Consider the following 23,062-nt stretch of genomic DNA (forward strand, 5'->3'; position numbering starts at 1 on the left):
GTCACTGGTATTTCCTGTTTGAGTTTTTGTTTGTAAGCAGAAATCAGGAAGATAGAGTTATGGTCCGATTTCCCAAATGGAGGGAGAGCTTTGTATGCGTCTCTGTGTGTGGAGTAAAGGTATTTTAAAGTTGTTTTTCCATCTAGTTGTAAAGGTGACATGCTGGTAGAAATGAGGCAAAACTGATTTTAGTTGTCCTGCATTAAAATCACCAGCCACTAGGAGCGCCGCCCCTGGATGAGCATTTTCTTGTTTGCTTATGACTTTATACAGCTCGTTGAGTCTGGTCTTAGCGCCAGCATCGGTTTGTGTTGGTAAATAGAGACCCATGAAAAATAGATTAAAACTCAGTGTGTTATGTTTAGGGCAAATCCAATACAAAACATTACTGAGTTCCACTCTCCATATTTTCAAGCATAGAGGTGGCTGCATCATGTTATGGGTATGCTTGTAATAATTAAAGACCAGGGATTTTTTCAGGATCAAAAATAAACAGAATGGAGCTAAGCACAAGCACAATCCTAGAGGAGAACCTGGTTCAGTCTGCTTTCCACCAGACACTGGGAGATGAATTCACCTTTCAGCAGGACAATAACCTAAAACACAAGGCCAAATCCACACTTGCGTTATTTACCAAGTGAATGTTCCTGTGTGGCCAATCTACTTGAAAATCTGTAGCAAGAACTGAAAATGGTTGTCTAGCAATGATCAGCAACCAATTTGACAGAGCCTGAAGAAATGTAAAAATAATAAATGGTCACATGTTGCACAATCCAGGTGTGGGAAGCTCTTAAAGACTTACCCAAAAAGACTCACAGGTGTAATCGCTGCCAAAGGTGCTTCTACAAAGTAGTCACTCAGGGGTACGAATACTTATGTAAATTAAATATCTGTATTTCATTTTCATTTTCAATAAACATGTTTTCACTGTTAATATGGGGTAGTGTGTGTAGATGGGTGAGTAAAAAAATAAATATATCAATTTTGAATTCAGGCTGTAACAAAATGTGGAATAAGTCAAGGGGTATGAACACTTTCTGAAGACACTGTATGCATGCGTGTGTCACTCACGTCTTCTTGGATGTCGATGTCACTCATCAGTCCTTTACTGTCCAGCTCCTCCTGCATGCTGGAGATGGCAGCGTTGTTTCCTGGTACTCTGTAGATCCCAGTGTACTCTAGCCCTCGTTCCTCTACCAGCTTACAGCACACATCCACGATGAGGGGAACAAACTACACAACACAAACAAAGTCTTTAGCATTATACATATTGGATGAACCAAGAAACAGACATCACTTTCATATACACAAAGCAGAACTTATACCGCACACATTAAAGGGAAATTTAACCGCTGCTCGTTCACTGTATATGTCTGTCCATTAATATGTCATAAAAACCCATAAGCAAATACGAGTGTTTCTGCATTTCAACGGTAGAAACGTGACATTTACATTTCCTGGTTCAAGCAAACCACAACATCCAGAATTCATCGCGATTTCAGGACGTAGTACCGCCCCTGTCAAGGTGGATCCAGTTGCAAATGGGAGATAGAGATACAGGTATGTAGGAGATACAGGTCGTGTAGCTAACGTTACTGACAGGACCAGCCACTTGTTCATGGAACATCAGCTTGCGAATAGCCATTTATTATTCTTTGTGTCGACAACAACTGTAAAGTAGTAAAATGTTGGCTAATCACTGACTAGTGTGTATCCTACAGACTAATCCGGCTGAGGATGACCTTGACGCCAGCTTTAGTAGTACAGATCCTGTAGACCCATTGGATGAAAGCTCAACATCATTGGACTCGGAAGAGGAAAATACCACATGGGGCTGGCAAGAGCCAAAGTGTATAGTCTGAGTCCAAGGTCATGAGCTCGAAGTTCTGACACACCAGCTGCCATTACCAAACACAGGACAAGGTTCACGAGCTGAAAAACACTCAGGACCCTGGAACAATCAGCCTACACAAAATTCATATTCAGATAGACTGATGTTGTAGTATAATATAGAATGCCTAGTATGCTCACAACTGCATTGTGGTATAGATATTGCTAGATTTTGTACATACTGTATATATAATGTTCGATAAAATGTTTAATATAATATTTTTTACAAGTGTACTGATAAATGACTAAATTATTCCAGCTGCATCAGAAACCAATAAAGTTTTGACTTCAACTTATGGATCAATTCATTGTGATATTCATGAAATGTATTTTTATGTAACTGGCTATAATCTTGCTGCAATTTTTTTTTTTTAATGATGCCCATAAAACCACTACATTTTTGGGTTGGTTGAGACACAGGAGTAATACATGAAGAATAGGCTGGCTAATCTAACTTTGCTACCTGACAACTTTATGGTTTTTACTTTTTAATTACCATTTATATTTATAGTTTTTCCCTCACTCAACTTTTTTTTCATTCAACTTTTCAGCCAAGCTTCAGACGCAATTGTTAGACAAGGGTAATTTCAGTGTAGGAAAGGATGAAACAGCGTCTGTGCCACCAATAAGTACAGATGGTAGTATAAATCCCCTCGCACAGTCCCTGCAGCCGGACAACTTTCTCATGGATTCTGGAGGGAAATGCGGTAGGAATGCTCAACCGGTGTCGCTCATTCAGCCGACAGAAACTTTCAACCGGTTCTCCCCACTAAGCAGCGAGTCGGAGTCAGAGGCCGAGCCTTCTCTGGTCTCTACTCCTCCCGTTACGGGGTCAGACGCCGAAGCCTCCCACCATCAGCTCTGACAAATTGAAAACCCTAGTCATTGGCGACTCCATTACCTGCAGTATTAGACTTAAAACTAATCATCCAGCGATCATACACTGTTTACCAGGGGGCAGGGCTACCGACGTTAAGGCTAATCTGAAGATGGTGCTGGCTAAAGCTAAAACTGGCGAGTGTAGAGAGTATAGAGATATTGTTATCCGCATCGGCACCAACGATGTTAGGATGAAACAGTCAGAGGTCACCAAGCGCAACATAGCTTCAGCGTGTAAATCAGCTAGAAAGATGTGTCGGCATCGAGTAATTGTCTCTGGCCCCCTCCCAGTTAGGGGGAGTGAAGAGCTCTACAGCAGAGTCTCACAACTCAATTGCTGGTTGAAAACTGTTTTCTGCCCCTCCCAAAAGATAGAATTTGTAGATAATTGGCCCTCTTTCTGGGACTCACCCACAAACAGGACCAAGCCTGGCCTGTTGAGGAGTGACGGACTCCATCCTAGCTGGAGGGGTGCTCTCATTTTATCTATGAACATAGACAGGGCTCTAACTCCCCTAGCTCCACAAGGAAATAGGGTGCAGGCCAGGCAGCAGGCTGTTAGCCAGCCTGCCAGCTTAGTGGAGTCTGCCACTAGCACAGTCAGTGTAGTCAGCTCAGCTATCCCCATTAAGACTGTGTCTGTGCCTCGACCTAGGTTGGGCAAAACTAAACATGGCAGTGTTCGCCTTAGCAATCTCACTAGAATAAAGACCTCCTCCGTTCCTGCCATTATTGAAAGAGATTGTGATACCTCACATCTCAAAATAGGGCTACCTAATGTTATATCCCTCACTTCCAAGGCAGTTACAGTCAATGAACTAATCACTGATCATAATCTTGATGTGATTGGCCTGACTGAAACATGGCTTAAGCCTGATGAATTTACTGTGTTAAATGAGGCCTCACCTCCTGGTTACACTAGTGACCATATCCCCCCGAGCATCTCGCAAAGGCGGAGGTGTTGCTAACATTTACGATAGCAAATTTTTTATTTACAAAAATCCCGACATTTGTCTTTTGAGCTTCTAGTCATGAAATCTATGCAGCCTACTCAATCACTTTTTATAGCTACTGTTTACAGGCCTCCTGGGCCATATACAGCGTTCCTCACTGAGTTTCTATCGGACCTTGTAGTCATAGCAGATAATATTCTAATTTTGGTGACTTTAATATTCACATGGAAAAATCCACAGACCCACTCCAAAAGGCTTTCGGAGACATCATCGACTCTGGGTTTTGTCCAACATGTCTCCGGACCTACTCACTGCCACAGTCATACTCTGGAGCTAGTTTTGTCCCATGGAATAAATGTTGTGGATCTTAATGTTAATCCTCATAATCCTGGACTATCGGACCACCATTTTATTACGTTTGCAATCGCAACAAATAATCTGCTCAGACCCCAATCAAGGAGCATCAAAAGTCGTGCTACAAATTCTCATACAACACAAAGATTCCTTGATGCTCTTCCAGACTCCCTCTGCCTACCCAAGGATGTCAGAGGACAAAAATCAGTTAACCACCTAACTGAGGAACTCAATTTAACCTTGCGCAATACCCTTGATGCAGTTGCACCCCTAAAAACAAAAAACATTTGTCATAAGAAACTAGCTCCCTGGTATACAGAAAATACCCGAGCTCTGAAGCAAGCTTCCAGAAAATTGGAACGGAAATGGCGCCACACCAAACTGGAAGTCTTCCTACTAGCTTGGAAAGACAGTCCCGTGCAGTATCGAAGAGCCCTCACTGCTGCTCGATCATCCTATTTTTCCAACTTAACTTCTCTAGGGTAGGGGGCAGCATTCGGAATTTTGGATGAAATGCATGCCCAAATTAAACTACCTGTTTCTCGGGCCCAGAAGATATGATATGCATATAACTGGTAGATTTGGATAGAAAACACTCTAAAGTTTCCAAAACTGTTAAAATAGTGTCTGAGTATAACAGAACTGATTTGGCAGGCGAAAACCTGAGAAAAACCCATTCAGGAAGTAGTTTTCTTTTTGGTTTTGTAGTTTTCTATTCAATGCCATTACAGTATCCATTGACTTAGGACTCAAAGGGCAGTTTCTATGCCTTCCACTAGATGTCAACAGGCTTTAGAAATTGTTTCAGGCTTGTATCCTGAAAAATGAGGAAGTAAGAGCAGTCTGAATGAGTGGACCCTAAAGTGTCATAGAGCTTTTTCATGCGCACGACCGAGAGAGTGCCTTTCTTGTTTACCTTTTAAAATTGACGAACTTATTGTCCGGTTGAAATATTATCGATTATTTAGGCTAAAAACAACCTGAGGATTGAATATAAACATCGTTTGACATGTTTCTATGAACTTTACGGATACAATTTTGATTTTTGGATTACTGAAGAAAACGCGCGAACAAAACTGAGGTTTTTGATATAAAGAGACTTTATCGAACAAAAGGAACATTTATTGAGTAAATTAATGTCTGTTGAGTGCAACCATATGAAGATCATCAAAGGTAAGGGATTAATTTTCTCTATTTCTGACTTGTGTAACTGTTCTACTTGGCTGGTTACTGTTTGTAATGATTTGTCTAGTGAGCTATGTTCTCAAATAATCTTAAGGTATGCTTTCGCGGTAAAGCATTTTAAAAATCTGACACCGTGGTTGGATTCACAAGAAGTTAATCTTTAAACCTATGTAAAATGTTTTGTTCTCTGAATTTTTATAATGAGTATTTCTGTATTTGAATTTGGTGCCCAGCAGTTTCACTGGCTGTTGAAGAGGTGGGACGCTAACTCCTAGACGCTAACGTCTCACGTACCCAAGAGAGGTTAATTGAGGAAAATAAGAACAATCCCAATTTTTTTTGGGATATTGTCGCAAAGCTAACTAAAAAGCAGCATTCCCCAAGAGAGGATGGCTTTCACTTCAGCCGTAATAAATTCATGAACTTCTTTGAGGAAAAAAGATCATGATCATTAGAAAGCAAATTACGGACTCCTCTTTAAATCTGCGTATTCCTCCAAAGCTCAGTTGTCCTGAGTCTGCACAACTCTGCCAGGACCTAGGATCAAGGGAGACACTTAAGTGTTTTAGTACTATATCTCTTGACACAATTATGAAAATAATCATGGCCTCTAAACCTTCAAGCTGCATACTGGACCATATTCCAACTAAACTACTAAAAGAGCTGCTTCCTGTGCTTGGCCCGCCTATGATGAACATAATAAACGGCTCTCTATCCACCGGATGTGTACCAAACTCACTAAAAGTGGCCGTAATAAAGCCTCTTGAAAAAGCCAAACCTTGACCCAGAAAATATAAAAAACTATCGGCCTATATCGAATCTCCCATTCCTCTCAAAGCTTTTAGAAAAAGCTGTTGGGCAGCAACTCACTGCCTTCCTGAAGACAAACAATGTATACGAAACGCTTCAGTCTGGTTTCAGACCCCATCATAGCACTGAGACTGCACTTGTGAAGGTGGTAAATGACCTTTTAATTGTCCTCGTTCTCCTAGACCTTAGTGCTGCTTTTGGTACCATCGATCACCACATTCATTTGGAGAGATTGGAAACACAAATTGGTCTACACGGACAAGTTCTGGCCTGGTTTAGATCTTATCTGTCGGAAAGATATCAGTTTGTCTCTGTGACTGGTTTGTCCTCTGACAAATCAACTGTAAATTTCGGTGTTCCTCAAGGTTCCGTTTTAGGACCACTATTGTTTTCACTATATATTTTACCTCTTGGGGATGTCATTCGAACTTTCACTGCTATGCGGATGACACACAGCTGTACATGTCAATGAAACATGGTGAAGCCCCAAAATTGCCCTCGCTGGAAGCCTGTGTTTCAGACATAAGTGGATGGCTGCAAACTTTCTACTTTTAAACTCGGACAAAACAGAGATGCTTGTTCTAGGTCCCAAGAAACAAAGAGATCTTCTGTTGAATCTGACAATTAATCTTGAGGGATGTACAGTCGTCTCAAATAAAACTGTGAACAACCTCGGCGTTACTCTGGACCCTGATCTCTCTTTTGACGAACATATCAAGACTGTTTCAAGTACAGCTTTTTTCCATTTCCATTTCCATTTACTCTTTCTTGAACTACACTGTTGGTTAAGGGCTTGTAAGTAAGCATTTCATGGTAAGGTCTACATTTGTTGTATTTGGCACGTGACAAAGTTTGATTTGATCTCACAGAAACGTTAGATAGCTACTGAAAGACTAATGAGTAAAAGCCTAAGTCATTCCTTTACTCTTCGTTATCAAAACATTTATCCAGTTCTGTTCCAAATGAGGTGCACTGAGGCTAGCTGGCTAGTTAACATTAGCTAGCTAGCTATAACATTAGGCTACAATACTTTTTGGGTATAGCAAACAAAGCTAGCTAACTCAACATGGATTGTAGTGGTACTATCAAGCCCTGTTATGGCTGAATCAATCACAAAGTTACACAGTACTGAACAACACCGCCTCACGTAAAAAGAGAGCTCATATTGCTAGCTAGCTACAGACAGCAAAACCACTTACTCGTTTGGCATTTGCTCTCCTAGTCCAGCTGGACAAGGCTGCCACCCCCAGTTGATCATGGAGGTTCTGAAGAACATCTCCAGCACCCCTCTATCCATATGTGCGTCAAATCCTTGATGGTCTGTCACACACACAAGCCATGAAGTCTGCAGTGACTCTCTCCAGTAAGAACTGTCCGCGATCTAATTTGTTGCAGCACAGACATTCTTCTGTCGGCATGGCTGGACAGTAACCGCTTAGGCACCACCAGTCAGTCTGACCGAGGCTTCCCATCGCTGCTTGCTGGTCATGCAATTGTTATTGTTGGTGCCTCAACTCCTATTCACTGTATTTTGGCTCAAATGAATAGGGCTGTGTGCCCCTATGTAAAATAACATCAAAAACGGTTTCGCCGTCCAGCTCTTCTTGGAAAGACGAATCATCAGAAGCAGCCATTGTAATTATTCAGTAATCTCGAATAGGCAGTGTACGGTAACACCGCCCCCATTTTGAAAAGCCTGCCTTCCAGTGCGGGAATACAATTCGACAAGGAAGTAGGACTCCTGTCAGGCTGTACTCTTTACAAAGCCGGGGAAAATGAGTCAACCTAGATATGTCGAGGCAGATAGGAACATTGTTGAGACAAGTCCAATGGCTCCATTGAACAAGGACAACCATTTCTACTCGCAGCTAGCGTGACTGTGCAATCAGAGAAACACAAAGGCCACAATAATTGCTACAAAATATGACTCCGTTAATTTTACGATCGGAAAGCAGACCTCTCGGCGCAAAAAACATTATGTCTGAAACACCCCCTATGTAGGGAGACTGGAAAAACAACCCAAATAGTGTCTAGAGGAAGTTTCTCTTAAATATCACACTACTCAACCATCAAAGGGAAACAAAACACATAATTCATTCAACAACATCATTTCCATGTCTTTCTCACATGTAAACACACACTCACTCGCTCTCCCTTACCCTGTTGGTCTGTGCAGGTGGGCAGTCATCGAGGCGCACCCCAAAAGTTACCCCAGCAGTGCTCTTCTTCTCAAAGGGTTTCCTCATGATGCCGGGGATGCCCCTCCTCCAGGCAGCCTTATCCCGTGGAGGACTGGATTCATCTGACAGAACACACACAAAGCAGCCATCTGAGTGATAATCCACACTACAGATACACACTCAAACCACACTAGCTGCTGGAAGGTCAACAGCTGCTTGTGCAGACAGTCAAAGATAAACATTTTCAATAACATACTGTATTTCCACATGTAATCCAACCATAGTTATTGTCTCCTGTTCTCGTGTGATGGGCAACTTTACTGTGTAGTATAGCTAGAAACTTCATCATGCCCTGCTTTTCAGCAGTGTGTAAAGGACACAGCATGTCTACCTGTGGTGAATGTAATCCCTTGCTTTAAAGCTGAGATCCATGAAAGGTGAAACAGGTCACTGGTTACCCCAGGCACATTACTTATTGTTTTAGTTTTGTTTACTAAACGAAGCTGAGCAGCGCGGCGTCTGTGGGGGGGTCTGTGTTCGTTGTTTCCAGTAACTTCTTTGTTGTTGTAATAATGACCTTACCTCTCTCTCCTGTTTTGGGTGAGTGGGGGCTCTGGCCCTTGCCCTCTCCCTTCACCCCCAGGAGGGTGTGTCTGATACTGAGGGACTGCCGGGAGGTTTTGGGGGAGGGCTCAGTCTTGCTGCTGGGGGCACTGGATCAAACACAAAAAAGGTCATATTATAGTACATTAAATTATACTATATGTGACTTTAAGGACTTGTGCATAAAAGTTGGTGTAAAATGATGTTGCATTGTGGGTCAAATAAAGATGGTGTGTGTGTGTTGCTGCATACCTCATCATGGTGTTGTACTCTCTGATCTTTCTGCTGATCAGGTCCTGGCTGGTTATACCAGCATTCTGAAACATAACATGGACAACAAACAATCAGTTTTAACATAACTGGAACACAAGCTAAGGACAAACAGAATTAACAATTTTGGAAATGAAAAATCATGGATGTTAACCCAAACTTTTTTTAATGGCTGAGAAGTAACCTCACATAACCTTTGAACTACCAGCACATTCAGATTTCTCAAGTATATGTTGTCTTATCAAATATATATATATATATTTTTATAGTTCTAAGTGAATAGGATTTAGCAGTTAACCACACTGAATCCTGTTTGAGCTATTTAGGAAGTCATGGGTTCTCCCCATTAATGAAAGACTCTGTGGGAGACTGAGACCACAGACAAAGACCGAAGGCTAACTGAGAAGGGGCAAACAGCTGAACAAGCAAGCACACTGTTAGCTCATTTCACAGCCAACAGACAAGTTAACATTAAGCCAAGGGAAAAACACACTCTTGTTAGGGTCCAGCAGGAGATGTTTTGTGTTTTCTGTATCCTAGTGATCCTACATACAGTAAGCATGAGAAATCAAATGTTAAAATGGTTTGATATTATAAATAGGCTGTATTAGTGATTCTACCCGCAAAACAGGACAGTGAGTGTCTTATTTGTGGGGTAAACACCAAACGCAACCGAGACAAACATCATTACCATAAACCCAAGGAGAGGAATGTTGAACAAACGGGAGTCTCTCAGCCCAAAAGCTATTGCTTCTACTAGTGACCAAGGACAGTGAGAATGATTAGTGTAAATGAAATAGAAGATGTGTAGCCTGAGCCCCGACGCAGGCTAGGCTATTCACAAGCTTCAAAATAGCACACTGGCATTTGACACATCTGCCTTGCAGTTAAGGCAGGACCTGCCAAAAATGTGGGTAGTAAAATTCTAGCTAGTGTATGCAAGTCCCTTTGGATAAAAACATGGGCTTAGCAAAGAATAATCAAATGTGGGATAGACCTATTACTATCAAAATCAAATCAACGTTTATTAGTTGTGTACAGTTTTGCAGATGATATCGCAGGCGCAGCGAAATGCTAATAATCACATGATGAGCTTAGTAACAGAGTACTGCAGTGTTGCCAGGCAGAACCCACCTCATCATCCAGATTACTATTCTCCTGGATGACTCGGATCCATGACAGCATGTCATCCCTGCCCTCAGCCTGGAACAGATACTCGCAGTCTGACGTGGTCAGACGCAGCACGTTCTTCCGTTTCGTGTCGCTGTAGGAGATGTCAATCAGGCAGGCCTTGACACTGATTGGCTGTGGGTCGTCGTCGGACTGGGAGTGGGAGGAGGCGTGGGAGACGCCGTCCTTCTTGTCCTTGTAAAGCGTGAGGCCGTGGCCTCGCAGGACGGCGTACATCTGCTTCCACGACCTCGAACCCCCACGCTAGAGAAAGAAAGAAAAGAAACGGAGGGAGAGAGAGAGCGAAATGTTGAGTTAAGGCCCTGCATGAAGATGTAAAGAGTTAGCACAGTGTGGGTGGGTGTGCGTGATAACCTTTTCACACGATTGTGGATATTTTTGTTTCACACGGTCCTTTCCAGCAACTATGGTGGATACATAACCAGACCAGCGAAGTAGAGCTCCATGTGATTTGGCAGTTGGACAAGGGTAGAAGTGTGTAAATATACCTTGCTCTTCTCAGTGTTGATCTGCCTGAAGTTGAGCCAGCCTTCTTTAGAAGAGTCACTGAATACATCTGAAGAGGAGTCCCTTCTGGACCCAGAGTCATCAGATGACTTGTGTCCATCCAGAGCCTACACACACACACACACACACACACACACACACACACACACACACACACACAAGTAACCAGCAGGAAGACAGCCTGTGGTCTTAAAGAAAATAGCTCAAATCCCCAGGGAGTCCTTTTCTACTGCTATTTGGGGAGCATCAAAGTCTGTCTGACTAGTGTAGCAAAATCACATAGACAAGTGAGTTCATTATGGCTGAAGAAATCAAGATGATTCAGGCAAAGCCAGGAAACCATACAACACATCCTGTCAATGTGATTAGGAAACCTTTCAAAAGCACAGGGAAAGTAGACTGTTTTCAAACCAGTTGCGTAAAAGTAGCAGCACCGTTAGGCACTCTGATTAGGGATAGATATTACCGGCTTTTTGCCCAGATATGTTAAGTAGCCATTATACTGGCTGTATAAACACAGCCAACATGGCTTAGTTAAACCTTTATAGAGCTGTTATAACCCATTTAAAGTTGTTATAAAGATAACCAACATGTTGTGGTTAATAAACCCTGTATTGAGCGGTTTCCTCACCTTCCTCAGGCCTCTCAGACTGGGCATGTGTTTACTGTTTGACCGGCTGGAGACAGAGGAGAAGGGAGACAAATAACTGATATTAGGAGGATGAACCAAAAACATTGGAGAACAGTATCGTGAGAAAATGAGACCAAATTCCACATCTCCAAATTTAAAAAAGGACTCACCCTCTGCCTTCCTCTCTGTAGTTATCCAGACCCTCGTCGCAGGATTTGGACCGCTCTTGTTTGGTCTCGGCATCAGACTCCAGAATAGCATTTCTGAGAGACTCTTGAGACCGGGACATAAACACAACAACAGTGTTTTTTACAGTGTGTAGACAGAGTGATGTGTCATAGCTGAGTGTTATTAGTGAGGGTCAGTGGTGGTGTTCTCTGAGGTAGTTTTAGGGCTCAATATCACAGGGCAGAATTGTGTTAATATCAAATGCAGAGCCAATTTTACTCTTAGCACTGATGGAGGAGACATCCTAGCTGCTTTCAAACCTGTATAAAGAACTGGGTCAATGTCATGCTTCTTCAGAAAACTCCAGCACTGAGTTCTGTCACATCTATTATGTGGCACAGCTATTATGTGACAGAAACATCAAGACAGTAACAACGCAATGGAAGCGGCTGAAATGGCACTGTAGTATTCCCTATATAGCGCACTACTTTCGACCAGGGCCTATGGGGATTGGGGATCTGGTCAACAGTAGTGCACTGCATACATAATAGAGTGTTTCAGATGCCACCAATGACTAAAACAACAATGGCATTGACAACACAGCAACTGACAGAACTGTATCTGCACCTTAACCATGACAACCAGGAGCCCCGACCCCAGGGTGCCTCTTACCTTGGTCATGTGACAGCTGTCGGCGCATGAGAGGGTACGGGGAGGAGCTTGGGCTAGGGGGGACTGTAGTTATGGCTGGAGCGACAGATATCACGGCGGAAGCAGGAATGGACGTGGCCTCATGGTCAACACTAGGGCTAGCCGGCTCATCTGCAACAACACAAGCTTAGGTATTACATGATGGATAAATATATGTTATGAAGCACTTCATCAGTCATCATGTTCCTCCATCTCACCATCACCATGATCTTCCTCATTATCATAATGGATAAAATGTACCTAAACTTCTGATTATGGTGCAACAAATTTGTTTAAAATAATAATTCAGCTTCCTGAGATACTCCAGTTACGTAACATCAGCAAGTAGACCACTGCAGCATTATGAAGATTCCCAAAGACACTTATGGCACTAGAACAACACGGCTCCTAGGAATGAGAACGTCTCCCTCCCTTTCTGACATGGCCTGTTTTTGAAAAGAAAAGTGTGAAAGTTGTTAACTGCTGAGTAGAGCAGCATTTCCAACGCCGCCCAACCCTGGCCCGCCGAGCCCAAAACAGCTCAGAGTGCAAAGCTGCTCTCTGCCTGCAGCCGTGGGGCTTGTGGAGCTAAATTTAAAAGCCACTGCCCTAGTTCCTTCCAACATCCCAGGCTGCGCCCATCTCTCATCTCAACCAGGGCCAAGGAGAAGGAGTGTGAAGGAACACCGCCAATGTAGCCCCATAGGCATCCATCACCAATATAAGCCTATCCCATAGGCAGATTCACCCTCGATGTGGACACAAACACACCGTCAAATCTTTAAATCTAATATTCACCCAGTACAGCTATACAACATGGGCCAAATGTACAACAACCCCATTGATGCCGCCTACTTCAAAGAGCTGCCGTTATACAAGCTACAAAAAGATACCACCAACCACCCAACTTTTTCAGACGCAAAATAACTGCATACAAGAAACTGGACTTCTTCTAGGTTACACACCGCCCCCTTCCCACGTCTGTGCAACTCAACACACCGTCTGGTTCCTCCAGCGTCAGGTAGCGGCGTTCACACTCCTGGCAGGCCCTGCACCAGCCCCCTTTGTCCAGCCAAGCCCAGGGCCCCAGCCCCATGGCCAGTCCGTCCACCAGCAGCATGCTTCCCAGGGAGGGATTACCAGTCCTGGGGGATGACCCTCACCACACCTAGCCTGGCCATAATTGGACTGGCACAGGACCGGAGCTCCTCACTCAGATGCAAACAACATGCCAGCTTCTCTGGTAGTGCTGGACCCAATCCACAAGTCCTGAAGTTGCTTGCGAAGTTCAAAAGGTGAAACTTTGGAAGATAAATCCTCAACGTGGGATCGTATTTGAAAACTCTCAAAACGATTAAATGGAACTAAAATTTCTAAAATATTCAAAACTAAAAACTAAAATCCAGCAGGCGATGGATGATCTTATTCCAGTAACAGTCATTTTTTAGATTCCAATAAAACCCAGACATTGACACGTATCAGCTGTTAGATCCAAGAGGGTAAGAAAAGAATGTGACCTGGACCAGAGCTAAAGAAAGCTAAAGACGACTAGTGACCAACCGGCTCTGCCACTCTCTGCCACTATCGGGTGGGCCATGGGAATGGGATCTGACCTCACATGACAAGAGCTGAGAGCCCCTACCGTACAGACAGTGGCCTGCCTGCCTGACCTTTCAAACGGGTCATTGATGGGAGCCTGAGGGGCTGGTCAGGCCTGGTCAATCAGTCCTCTGTTCTCTGGATCACATCATGGGCACCAGGCCCAGAGTGGTGGTGCTGTGGCTGCTCCATCACCCTCCCTCCTAACTGTAACTGCCTGCTTTGTCTGCACCTGGCTTGGCCCTGCCTGCCTGATTCACTACCAGCAGTGGTGGTATGGACGGACCATGACAGGCAGACATGTAACTGCTACATGCTAGATGACACAGAAATAGATTTCTAACTGGTTAAATAAAGACCATCATCATCATGGGAGATAATGTAAGTAAGGCAGTCTGGTATCAAGATGTCGGTGCGGTGGGCGGTGCGCGTCTATTGGCGATTCCAGCTCGACTTTGCTTTATGACTATTTTTGTGTTAATTTATTACTTTGTTTGCTTAGAATGTTCGTGCAATAATTTCCTACGGCCGACAAACACTTATAAATCATGAATCGGAAGCTACACACTCAGCCTCAGTCTGGAATAGTACATTGGCTCCTGGCCGAGATGACCTAAGGCAATGCCAGCAAAGAAGAAAGGAAAGGGGCACTCAAAGCTAGCTTGAAAAGACAGGCTACACAGCCTCCTCTTCCTAGTATGGAAAATAAACTTTGTGAACTCAGAGCAAGGCTTCAATCGCAGAGGTTCATCAGGAAATGCTGCGTCTTGTTTTTCCTCAAAAGTGGCTTACGGACAACACACTCGACTCTACAATTCAACCAGAAGGCTTTTCCATATTCCAAAAGGGTCGAACGGCGGCTTCTGGTAAGATTTGGGGGGAGCGTAGTGTACAGTAGTTGAAAACATTGTGAGCTCCTGTTCACCTGACCAGGAGGTGCTAAAATGACGACCCCACTATATGCCTATATATAAGGGAATTCATGTGTGTTATCATCACAGCTGTGTACACACACTGCCACAAGCAAACAACGGAGGCACTTAGCAAACTTTACAAGATCATTAGCCAGCAAGAAACCTCTTACCCGGAAGCAGTCACGGGTGACTTTAACCAAGCCCATCTAAAACATATTTAAAAAAAAAAATGTACATCAAACATTTTAGAACACCTACTCATTCAAGGGTTTTTGTTTATTTTTACTATTTTATAATAGTGAAGACATCACAACTATGAAATAACACATGGAATCATGTAGTAACCAAAAAAGTGTTAAACAAATGAACATACATTTTATATTTTATATTCTTCAAATACCTTTACCTTGACAGCTTTGCACACTCTTTGCATTCTCTCAACCAGCTTCACCTGGAATGCTTTTCCAATAGTCTTGAAGGAGTTCCCACATATGCTGAGCACTTGTTGGCTGCTTTTTCTTCACTCTGCGGTCCAACTCATCCCAAACCATCTCAATTTGGTTGAGGTCGAGAGATTGTGGAGGCCATGTCATCTGATACAGCACTCCATCACTCTTCTTCTTGGTAAAATAGCCCTTACACAGCCTGGAGGTGTGTTGGGTCATTGTCCTGGTGAAAAACAAATGATAGTCCCACTAAGACCAAACCAGATGGGATGGCGTATTGCTGCAGAATGCAGTGGTAGCCATGCTGGTGAACCTTGAATTCTAAATAAATCACAGACAGTGTCACCAGCAAAGCACCCTCACACCATAACACCTCGTACTCCATGCTTTATGATGGGAAATACACATGCAGAGATCATCCGTTCAAATCTCCAATTTGGACTCAGACCAAAGGACAAATTTCCACCGGTCTAATGTCCATTGCTCGTGTTTTAGCCCAAGCAAGTCTCTTCTTCTTATTGGTGTCCTTTAGTAGTTGATTCTATCCAGCAATTCGACCATGAAAGCCTGATACACAGAGTCTCCTCTGAACAGCTGATGTTGAGATGTGTCTGTTAATTGAACACTGTGAAGCATTTATTTGGGCTGCAGATTCTGAGGCTGGTAACTCTACTGGACTTATCATCTGAGGCAGCGGTAACTCTGGGTCTTCCATTCCTGTGGAGGTCCTCATGAGAGCCAGTTTGGTCATAGCGTTTGATGGTTTTTGCAACTGCACTTGAAGAAACTTTCAAAGTTCTTTAAAACGTCCTTATTGACTGACCTTCATGTCTTAAAAGTAATGATGGACTGTCCTTTCTCTTTGCTTATTTGAGCTGTTCTTGCCATAATATGGACTTGGTCCTTTACCAAATTTTCTGTATACCCCCACTACCTTGACACAACACAAGTGATTGGCTCGAAGGCATTCAATTTTCTACTTTTAAACTCGGACAAACAGAGATGCTAGTTGTAGGTCCCAAGAAACAAAGAGATCTTCCGTTGAATCTGACAATTAATCTTGATGGTTGTACAGTCGTCTCAAATAAAACTGTGAAGGACCTCGGCGTTACTCTGGACCCTGATCTCTCTTTTGACAAACATATCAAGACTGTTTCAATGACAGCATTTTTCCATCTACGAAACATTGCAAAAACCTTTCTGTCCAAAAATGATGCAGAAAAATTCATCCATGCTTTTGTCACTTCTAGATTAGACTACTGCAATGCTCTACTTTCCGGCTACCTGGATAAAGCACTAAATACAATTTCAGTTAATGCTAAATGCAGCTGCTAGAATCTTGACTAGAACCAAAAACGTTGATCATATTACTCCAGTGCTAGCCTCTCTACATTGGCTTCCTGTTAAGGCAAGGGCTAATGTCAAGGTTTTACAGCTAATCTACAAAGCATTACACATGGGCTTGTTCCTACCTATCTTTCCGATTTGGCCCTGCCGTACATACCTACACGTATGCTACGGTCACAAGACGCAGGTTTCCTTACTGTCCCTAGAATTTCTAAGCAAACAGCTGGAGGCAGGGTTTTCTCCTATAGAGCTCCATGTTTATGGAATGGTCTGCCTATCCATGAGAGACGCAGACGCGGTCTCGACCTTTAAGTCTTTATTGAAGACTCATCTCTTCAGTAGGTCCTATGATTGAGTGTAGTCTGGCCCAGGAGTGTGAAGGTGAACGGAAAGGCACTGGAGCAACAAACCGCCCTTGCTGTCTCTGCCTGGCCGGTTCCCCTCTTTCCACTGGGATTCTCTGCCTCAAACCCTATTACGGGGGCTGAGTCACTGGCTTACTGGTCTTCTTCCATGCCGTCCCTAGACGGGGTGCGTCACTTAAGTGGGTTGGAGTCACTAACGTGATCTTCCTGTCCGGGTTGGCGCCCCCCCCAGGTTCGTGCCGTGGGGGAGATCTTCGTGGGCAAAACTCGGCCTGGTCTCAGGATAGTAAGTTGGTGGTTGAAGATATCCCTCTAGTGGTGTGGGGGCTGTGCTTTGGCAAAGTGGGTGGGGTTATATCCTACCTGGTTGGCCCTGGCCGGGGGTATCACAGTGTCTCCCGACCCCTCCTGTCTCAGCCTCCAGTATTTATGCTGCAATAATGTGTGTCGGGGGGCTCGGGTCAGTCTGTTATAACTGGAGTATCTCTCCTGTCTTATCCGGTGTCCTGTGTGAATTTAAGTATGCTCTCTCTAATTCTCTCTTTTTCTCTCTCTCTCTTCCTCTCGGAGGACATGAGCCCTAGGACCATGCCTCAGGACTACCTGGCCTGATGACTCCTTGCTGTCCCCAGTCCACCTGGTCGTGCTGCTGCTCCAGTTTCAACTGTTCTGCCTGCGGCTATGGAACTATTGCCTGTTCACCAGACGTGCTACCTTGTCCTAGACCTGCTGCTTTAAACTCTCTAGAGACAGCAGGTGCGGTAGAGATACTCTCAATGATCGGCTATGAAAAGCCAACTGACATTTACTCCTGAGGAGCTGACCTGTTGCACCCTCGACAACCACTGTGATTATTATTATCTGACCCTGCTGGTCATCTATGTACATTTGAACATCTTGGCCATGTTCTGTTATAATCTCCACCCGGCACAGCCAGAAGAGGACTGGCCACCCCTCAAAGCCTGATTCCTCTCTAGGTTTCTTCCTAGGTTCCGGCCTTTCTAGTGAGTTTTTCCTAGCCACCGTGCTTCTACACCTGCATTGCTTGCTGTTTGGGGTTTTAGGCTGAGTTTCTGTACAGCACTTTCTGACATCAGCTGATGTAAGAAGGGCTTTATGAATACATTTGATTGATTGATTTGAAGGTGGAAAGAAATTGCACAAATTAACTTTTAAGAAGGAAGATGTTAATTTCAATGCATTCCAGGTGAGTACAGGGTGAATTGAGAAACCTGCCTATTTTCCTCGAAATTACACAACGTCACTATTCCAAAGCTCTACGATATTAAAGAGAACAAGTTAATTAGCTAACATCTCTGAAAATATTTGCAATGTTGTTCTTGTTGACGAAATTCATGCCAATGTTGGTATTTTGAGCTAGTGCCCAATTGACTCCCATACACCTCATGAAGGAGCGCTATCCTTGTCCCAGAATGCAGAGCACGGTCCATTGACTACACATGGGAAACGTACACAATGGGCATTAATACGATTCCAATGGAGTTTCCCATCTCTCAAAAGTATCTCTGAACAACCTCTCATTGCAAGGTTGCCATAAAGTGTTTCTTTACATGACCTTTGTAAAGCAGTTTAGTGAATCTACTCAATACACAGTGACTGTTCCTGAGTGGCAGGGTTACAGTTTTGACTTAAATCTGCTTGAAAATCTAAGGCAAGACTTAAAAATGGTTGAAAAGAAAAATTCTGAATAGAACCATGGGCAAATATTGTACATCCAGGTGTGCAAAACTCTTAGAGACTTACCCAGAAAGACTCACAGCTGTGATCAATGTCAAAGGTGATTCTTACATGTACTGACTCAGGGGTGTGAATACTTATGTCAGGTACACTGGACCCACTCCAATTTGCCTACCGCTCCAAAAGATCCACAGAAGATGCTATTTCCATCGCTATTCACAAAGTCGTGACACATCTGGAAAAGAGGAACACCTATGTGAGAATGCTGTTTATGGACTACAGTTCCGAGTTCAACACTATTGTTCCCTCCAAGCTAGACACCAAGCTCAGAGCTTTGGGTCTGGGCACCACCCTCTGCAACTGGATCCTGGACTTCCTGACGGGCAGGCCACCGGTTGCGAGGATTGGCAACAACGCCTTCTCCACACTGACTCTTAACACAGGGTCCCCCCAGGGGTGTGTCCTCAGTCCTCTGCTGTACTCCCCGTTCACCCACGACTGTGGCTTTGCACGACACCAACTCCACCAAGTTTGTAGGCCCCGAAAAGCAACAACGAGTCAGCCTATAGGGAGGAGGTAAGTGAACTATGTCATGACAACCTCTCCCTCAATATCAGCAAAACAAAGGAGTTGATTGTTGAATACAGGAAGCAGAGAAGGGAACATGGCCCAATCCACATCAACGGGACTGCAGCATCCAGATTAATGAGGCCTTGTCATGAACCAACACCACCACTCTTGTCAAGAGGGTGAAACAGCGTCTATACTTCCTAAGGCGGCTGAAGAAATGTCCAAATACTACCGCTGCGCCACCGAGAGCATCCTGACCGGTTGCACTACAGCCTGGTACGGCCCTCCAGCAGGTGGTGAAGACAGCTCAGTACATCACTGGGACCGTGCTCCCACCCATCCAGGACATCTACTTAAAACGGTGCCTGAGGAATGGCACGCAACATCGTCAAGAACCCCACACACGAGCTGGTCTCTCCCTTACCATCGGGTAGACGGTATCGGAGCATGAGGTCTGATAGAAACTGTCTCTGAGCCTGTTGGTATCTACAAGCCATCAGACTGCTGAACACTTGAACTAACCACCTGCTAAGATTCTCCGCACCCTAGCACAAATGCACCCACTCATGCACACAACCACACCACAACTGCTGCTACCAGACTCTTAGTATACTGCTCAATTTATTCACTTGCCCCCCATCCCCAATACACATGTAAATATTGTACTATAAATTGTGCCTTCCTGTATTATAGCATTGTTCCTGTTCCCAAGAAAGCTAAGGTAACTGAGCTAAACGACTACCGCCCCGTAGCACTCACTTCCGTCATCATGAAGTGCTTTGAGAGACTAGTCAAGGACCATATCACCTCCACCCTACCTGACACCCTAGACCCACTCCAATTTGCCTACCGCCCAACAGGTCCACAGACGACACAATCGCAATCACACTGCACACTGCCCTAACCCATCTGGACAAGAGGAATACCTATGTGAGAATGCTGTTCATCGACTACAGCTCAGCATTTTACACCATAGTACCCTCCAAACTCGTCATCAAGCTCGAGACCCTGGGTCTCGACCCCGCCCTGTGCAACTGGGTCCTGGACTTCCTGACGGGCGCCCCCCAGGTGGTGAGGGTAGGTAACATCTCCACCCCGCTGATCCTCAACACTGGGGCCCCACAAGGGTGTGTTCTGAGCCCTCTCCTGTACTCCCTGTTCACCCACGACTGCGTGGCCATGCACGCCTCCAACTCAATCATCAAGTTTGCGGATGACACTACAGTGGTAGGCTTGATTACCAACAACGACGAGACGGCCTACAGGGAGGAGGTGAGGGCCCTCGGTGTGTGGTGTCAGGAAAATAACCTCACACTCAACGTCAACAAAACAAAGGAGACGATTGTGGACTTCAGGAAACAGCAGAGGGAGCACCCCCCTATCCACATCGACGGGACAGTAGTGGAGAAGGTGGAAAGTTTTAAGTTCCTCGGTGTACACATCACGGACAAACGGAATTGGTCCACCCACACAGACAGCGTTGTGAAGAAGGCGCCTCTTCAACCTCAGGAGGCTGAAGAAATTCGGCTTGTCACCAAAAGCACTCACAAACTTCTACAGATGCACAATCGAGAGCATCCTGTCAGGCTGTATCACCGCCTGGTATGGCAACTGCTCCGCCCACAACCGTAAGGCTCTCCAGAGGGTAGTGAGGTCTGCACAACGCATCACCGGGGGCAAACTACCTGCCCTCCAGGACACCTACACCACCCGATGTCACAGGAAGGCCATAAAGATCATCAAGGACAACAACCACCCGAGCCACTGCCTGTTCACCCAGCTATCATCCAGAAGGCGAGGTCAGTACAGGTGCATCAAAGCAGGGACCGAGAGACTGAAAAACAGCTTCTATCTCAAGGCCATCAGACTGTTAAATAGCCATCACTAACATTTAGTGGCCGCTGCCAACATACTTACTCAACTCCAGCCACTTTAATAATGGGAATTGATGGAAATTATGTAAAAATGTATCACTAGCCACTTTAAACAATGCCACTTAATATAATGTTTACATACCCTACATTACTCATCTCATATGTATATGCTGTACTCTATATCATCTACTGCATCTTGCCATCTTTATGTAGTACATGTATCACTAGCCACTTTAAACTATGCCACTATGTTTATATACCCTACATTACTCATCTCATATGTATATACTGTACTCTATACCATCTACTGCATCTTGCCTATGCCGTTCTGTACCATCACTCATTCATATATATTTATGTACATATTCTTTATCCCTTTACACTTGTGTGTATAAGGTAGTAGTTGTGGAATTGTTAGGTTAGATTACTTGTTGGTTATTACTGCATTGTCGGAACTAGAAGCACAAGCATTTCGCTACACTCGCATTAACATCTGCTAACCATGTGTATGTGACAAATAAAATGTGATTTGATTCATCTATTCTACTGCCATTTACTTTCTGTTCATATTCTTCTCTTTTTTATTTCTTATTATTGTTGCATTGTTGAAAAGGAACCTGAAAGTAAGCCTATAGTTGGACGATGTATACCATGTGTATCCTGTACATATGACTAATAAAACATTAAACTTGATTAGTGCTGTGTAGAGGGGCTTTCACAAGAAATGTGAGACAACATTACATTGTCTCTAACAGCCAAATTCAAGAGCAGACTTGAATCATTTTAACAATGCATTCAGTAAGTTTCGTAACAAGATGCTTCAGTGCCAGTGGAGGCTGGTGGGAGGAGCTATAGGAGGACGGACTCATTGTAACGGCTGGAATGAAATCAATTGAACGGAGTCAAACGTGTTCTCCATATGTTTGATACCGTTCCATTAATTCCATTCCAACCATTCCAATGAACCTGTCCTCCTATAGCTCCTCCCACCAGCCTCCACTGTTCAGCACCATTCTACATAATTGCCCTAGACCTTTGAGGTGAATGTCTAACGACTCCAGCTTATATCACACTGTCACACTTGTGTTTGCATGTCACATAATACTACTACTAATAATAATATTAGTCCAACACCTTTCCTACGCACTTCTCAGTAGTTGGTATTCAGACTAGCCTTATGCCGGTGCGTAACGGGCTTTGCAGTCTTGGTTCCCTGAATAAAGTCCAAAACAATAGACCTACATACAGTCTTATCATGACTGGCACACACAGGCCTCACACTGCATTTGCACAGGCAGCCCAATTCTGATCTTTTCCCACAAATTGGTCTTTTGACCAATCAGATCTGCAAACGATCTGATGTGATTGGTCAAAAGACCAAATAGTGTAAAAAAAGATCAGTATTGGGCTGCCTGTGTAAACGCAGCCTCAGTAAAACAACAAGCCCTGGCATTAAGCATGACAGAGTTGATTTACAGTAAAAATCATGGTTGTATCTTATTTAAGAAACACTATTGCTAAATCTAGGGTAGAGGCTCAAGGCTACAACTGTTCCATTCCATCCAAATTGTACTGCTCACTAAAGGCATTGGTAAAACAATATTCTTAAGGCTACAACTGTTCCATCCCAAAATGCCTCAGATGTGTAAAGCTCAAATTAGATCATAAAAAAAAAAAACTGTGGAAGTTACCCCCTTATACCACACACTGGACAGTGTAGTCTCTTCTCATACGGGTTTGGCTCTAGGACACAACTCTAGCTAACTTCTGTCCCATGGGCCATACTAAAAATGTACATGCCCAATCTCTGCTACTTCGCTGTGCCCCAATTCCATAGAACACACATCTGCAGAACGCATCTATGGGGATGATTCCGACCAGAGTTAAGCGTGCGTAAATGGAACGTGCAGTGAGCCCCAAAAGTATTGGGCCAGTGAC

General features: G+C 44.0%; 1 protein-coding gene across 2 annotated transcripts in view; it reads right to left on the reverse strand.

Annotated features, from left to right (window-relative positions):
* The window catches only part of LOC120020320 (rho GTPase-activating protein 21-like), a 112,728-nt gene that overhangs the window by 17,765 nt on the left and 71,901 nt on the right, over positions 1-23,062 (reverse strand). For both annotated transcript variants that reach the window (XM_038963895.1, XM_038963896.1), the window contains exons 9-17: positions 12,294-12,443; positions 11,624-11,726; positions 11,454-11,499; positions 10,804-10,929; positions 10,259-10,558; positions 9,107-9,171; positions 8,834-8,964; positions 8,231-8,373; positions 1,072-1,233 (exon numbers count right to left, since the gene is read on the reverse strand). In XM_038963895.1, the coding sequence (XP_038819823.1) occupies positions 1,072-1,233; positions 8,231-8,373; positions 8,834-8,964; positions 9,107-9,171; positions 10,259-10,558; positions 10,804-10,929; positions 11,454-11,499; positions 11,624-11,726; positions 12,294-12,443 (1,226 nt within the window). The remainder of the gene's footprint in view (positions 1-1,071; positions 1,234-8,230; positions 8,374-8,833; positions 8,965-9,106; positions 9,172-10,258; positions 10,559-10,803; positions 10,930-11,453; positions 11,500-11,623; positions 11,727-12,293; positions 12,444-23,062) is intronic.

The sequence above is a fragment of the Salvelinus namaycush genome, chromosome 25 (assembly GCF_016432855.1).
Source record: "Salvelinus namaycush isolate Seneca chromosome 25, SaNama_1.0, whole genome shotgun sequence".
Taxonomy (NCBI): domain Eukaryota; kingdom Metazoa; phylum Chordata; class Actinopteri; order Salmoniformes; family Salmonidae; genus Salvelinus; species Salvelinus namaycush.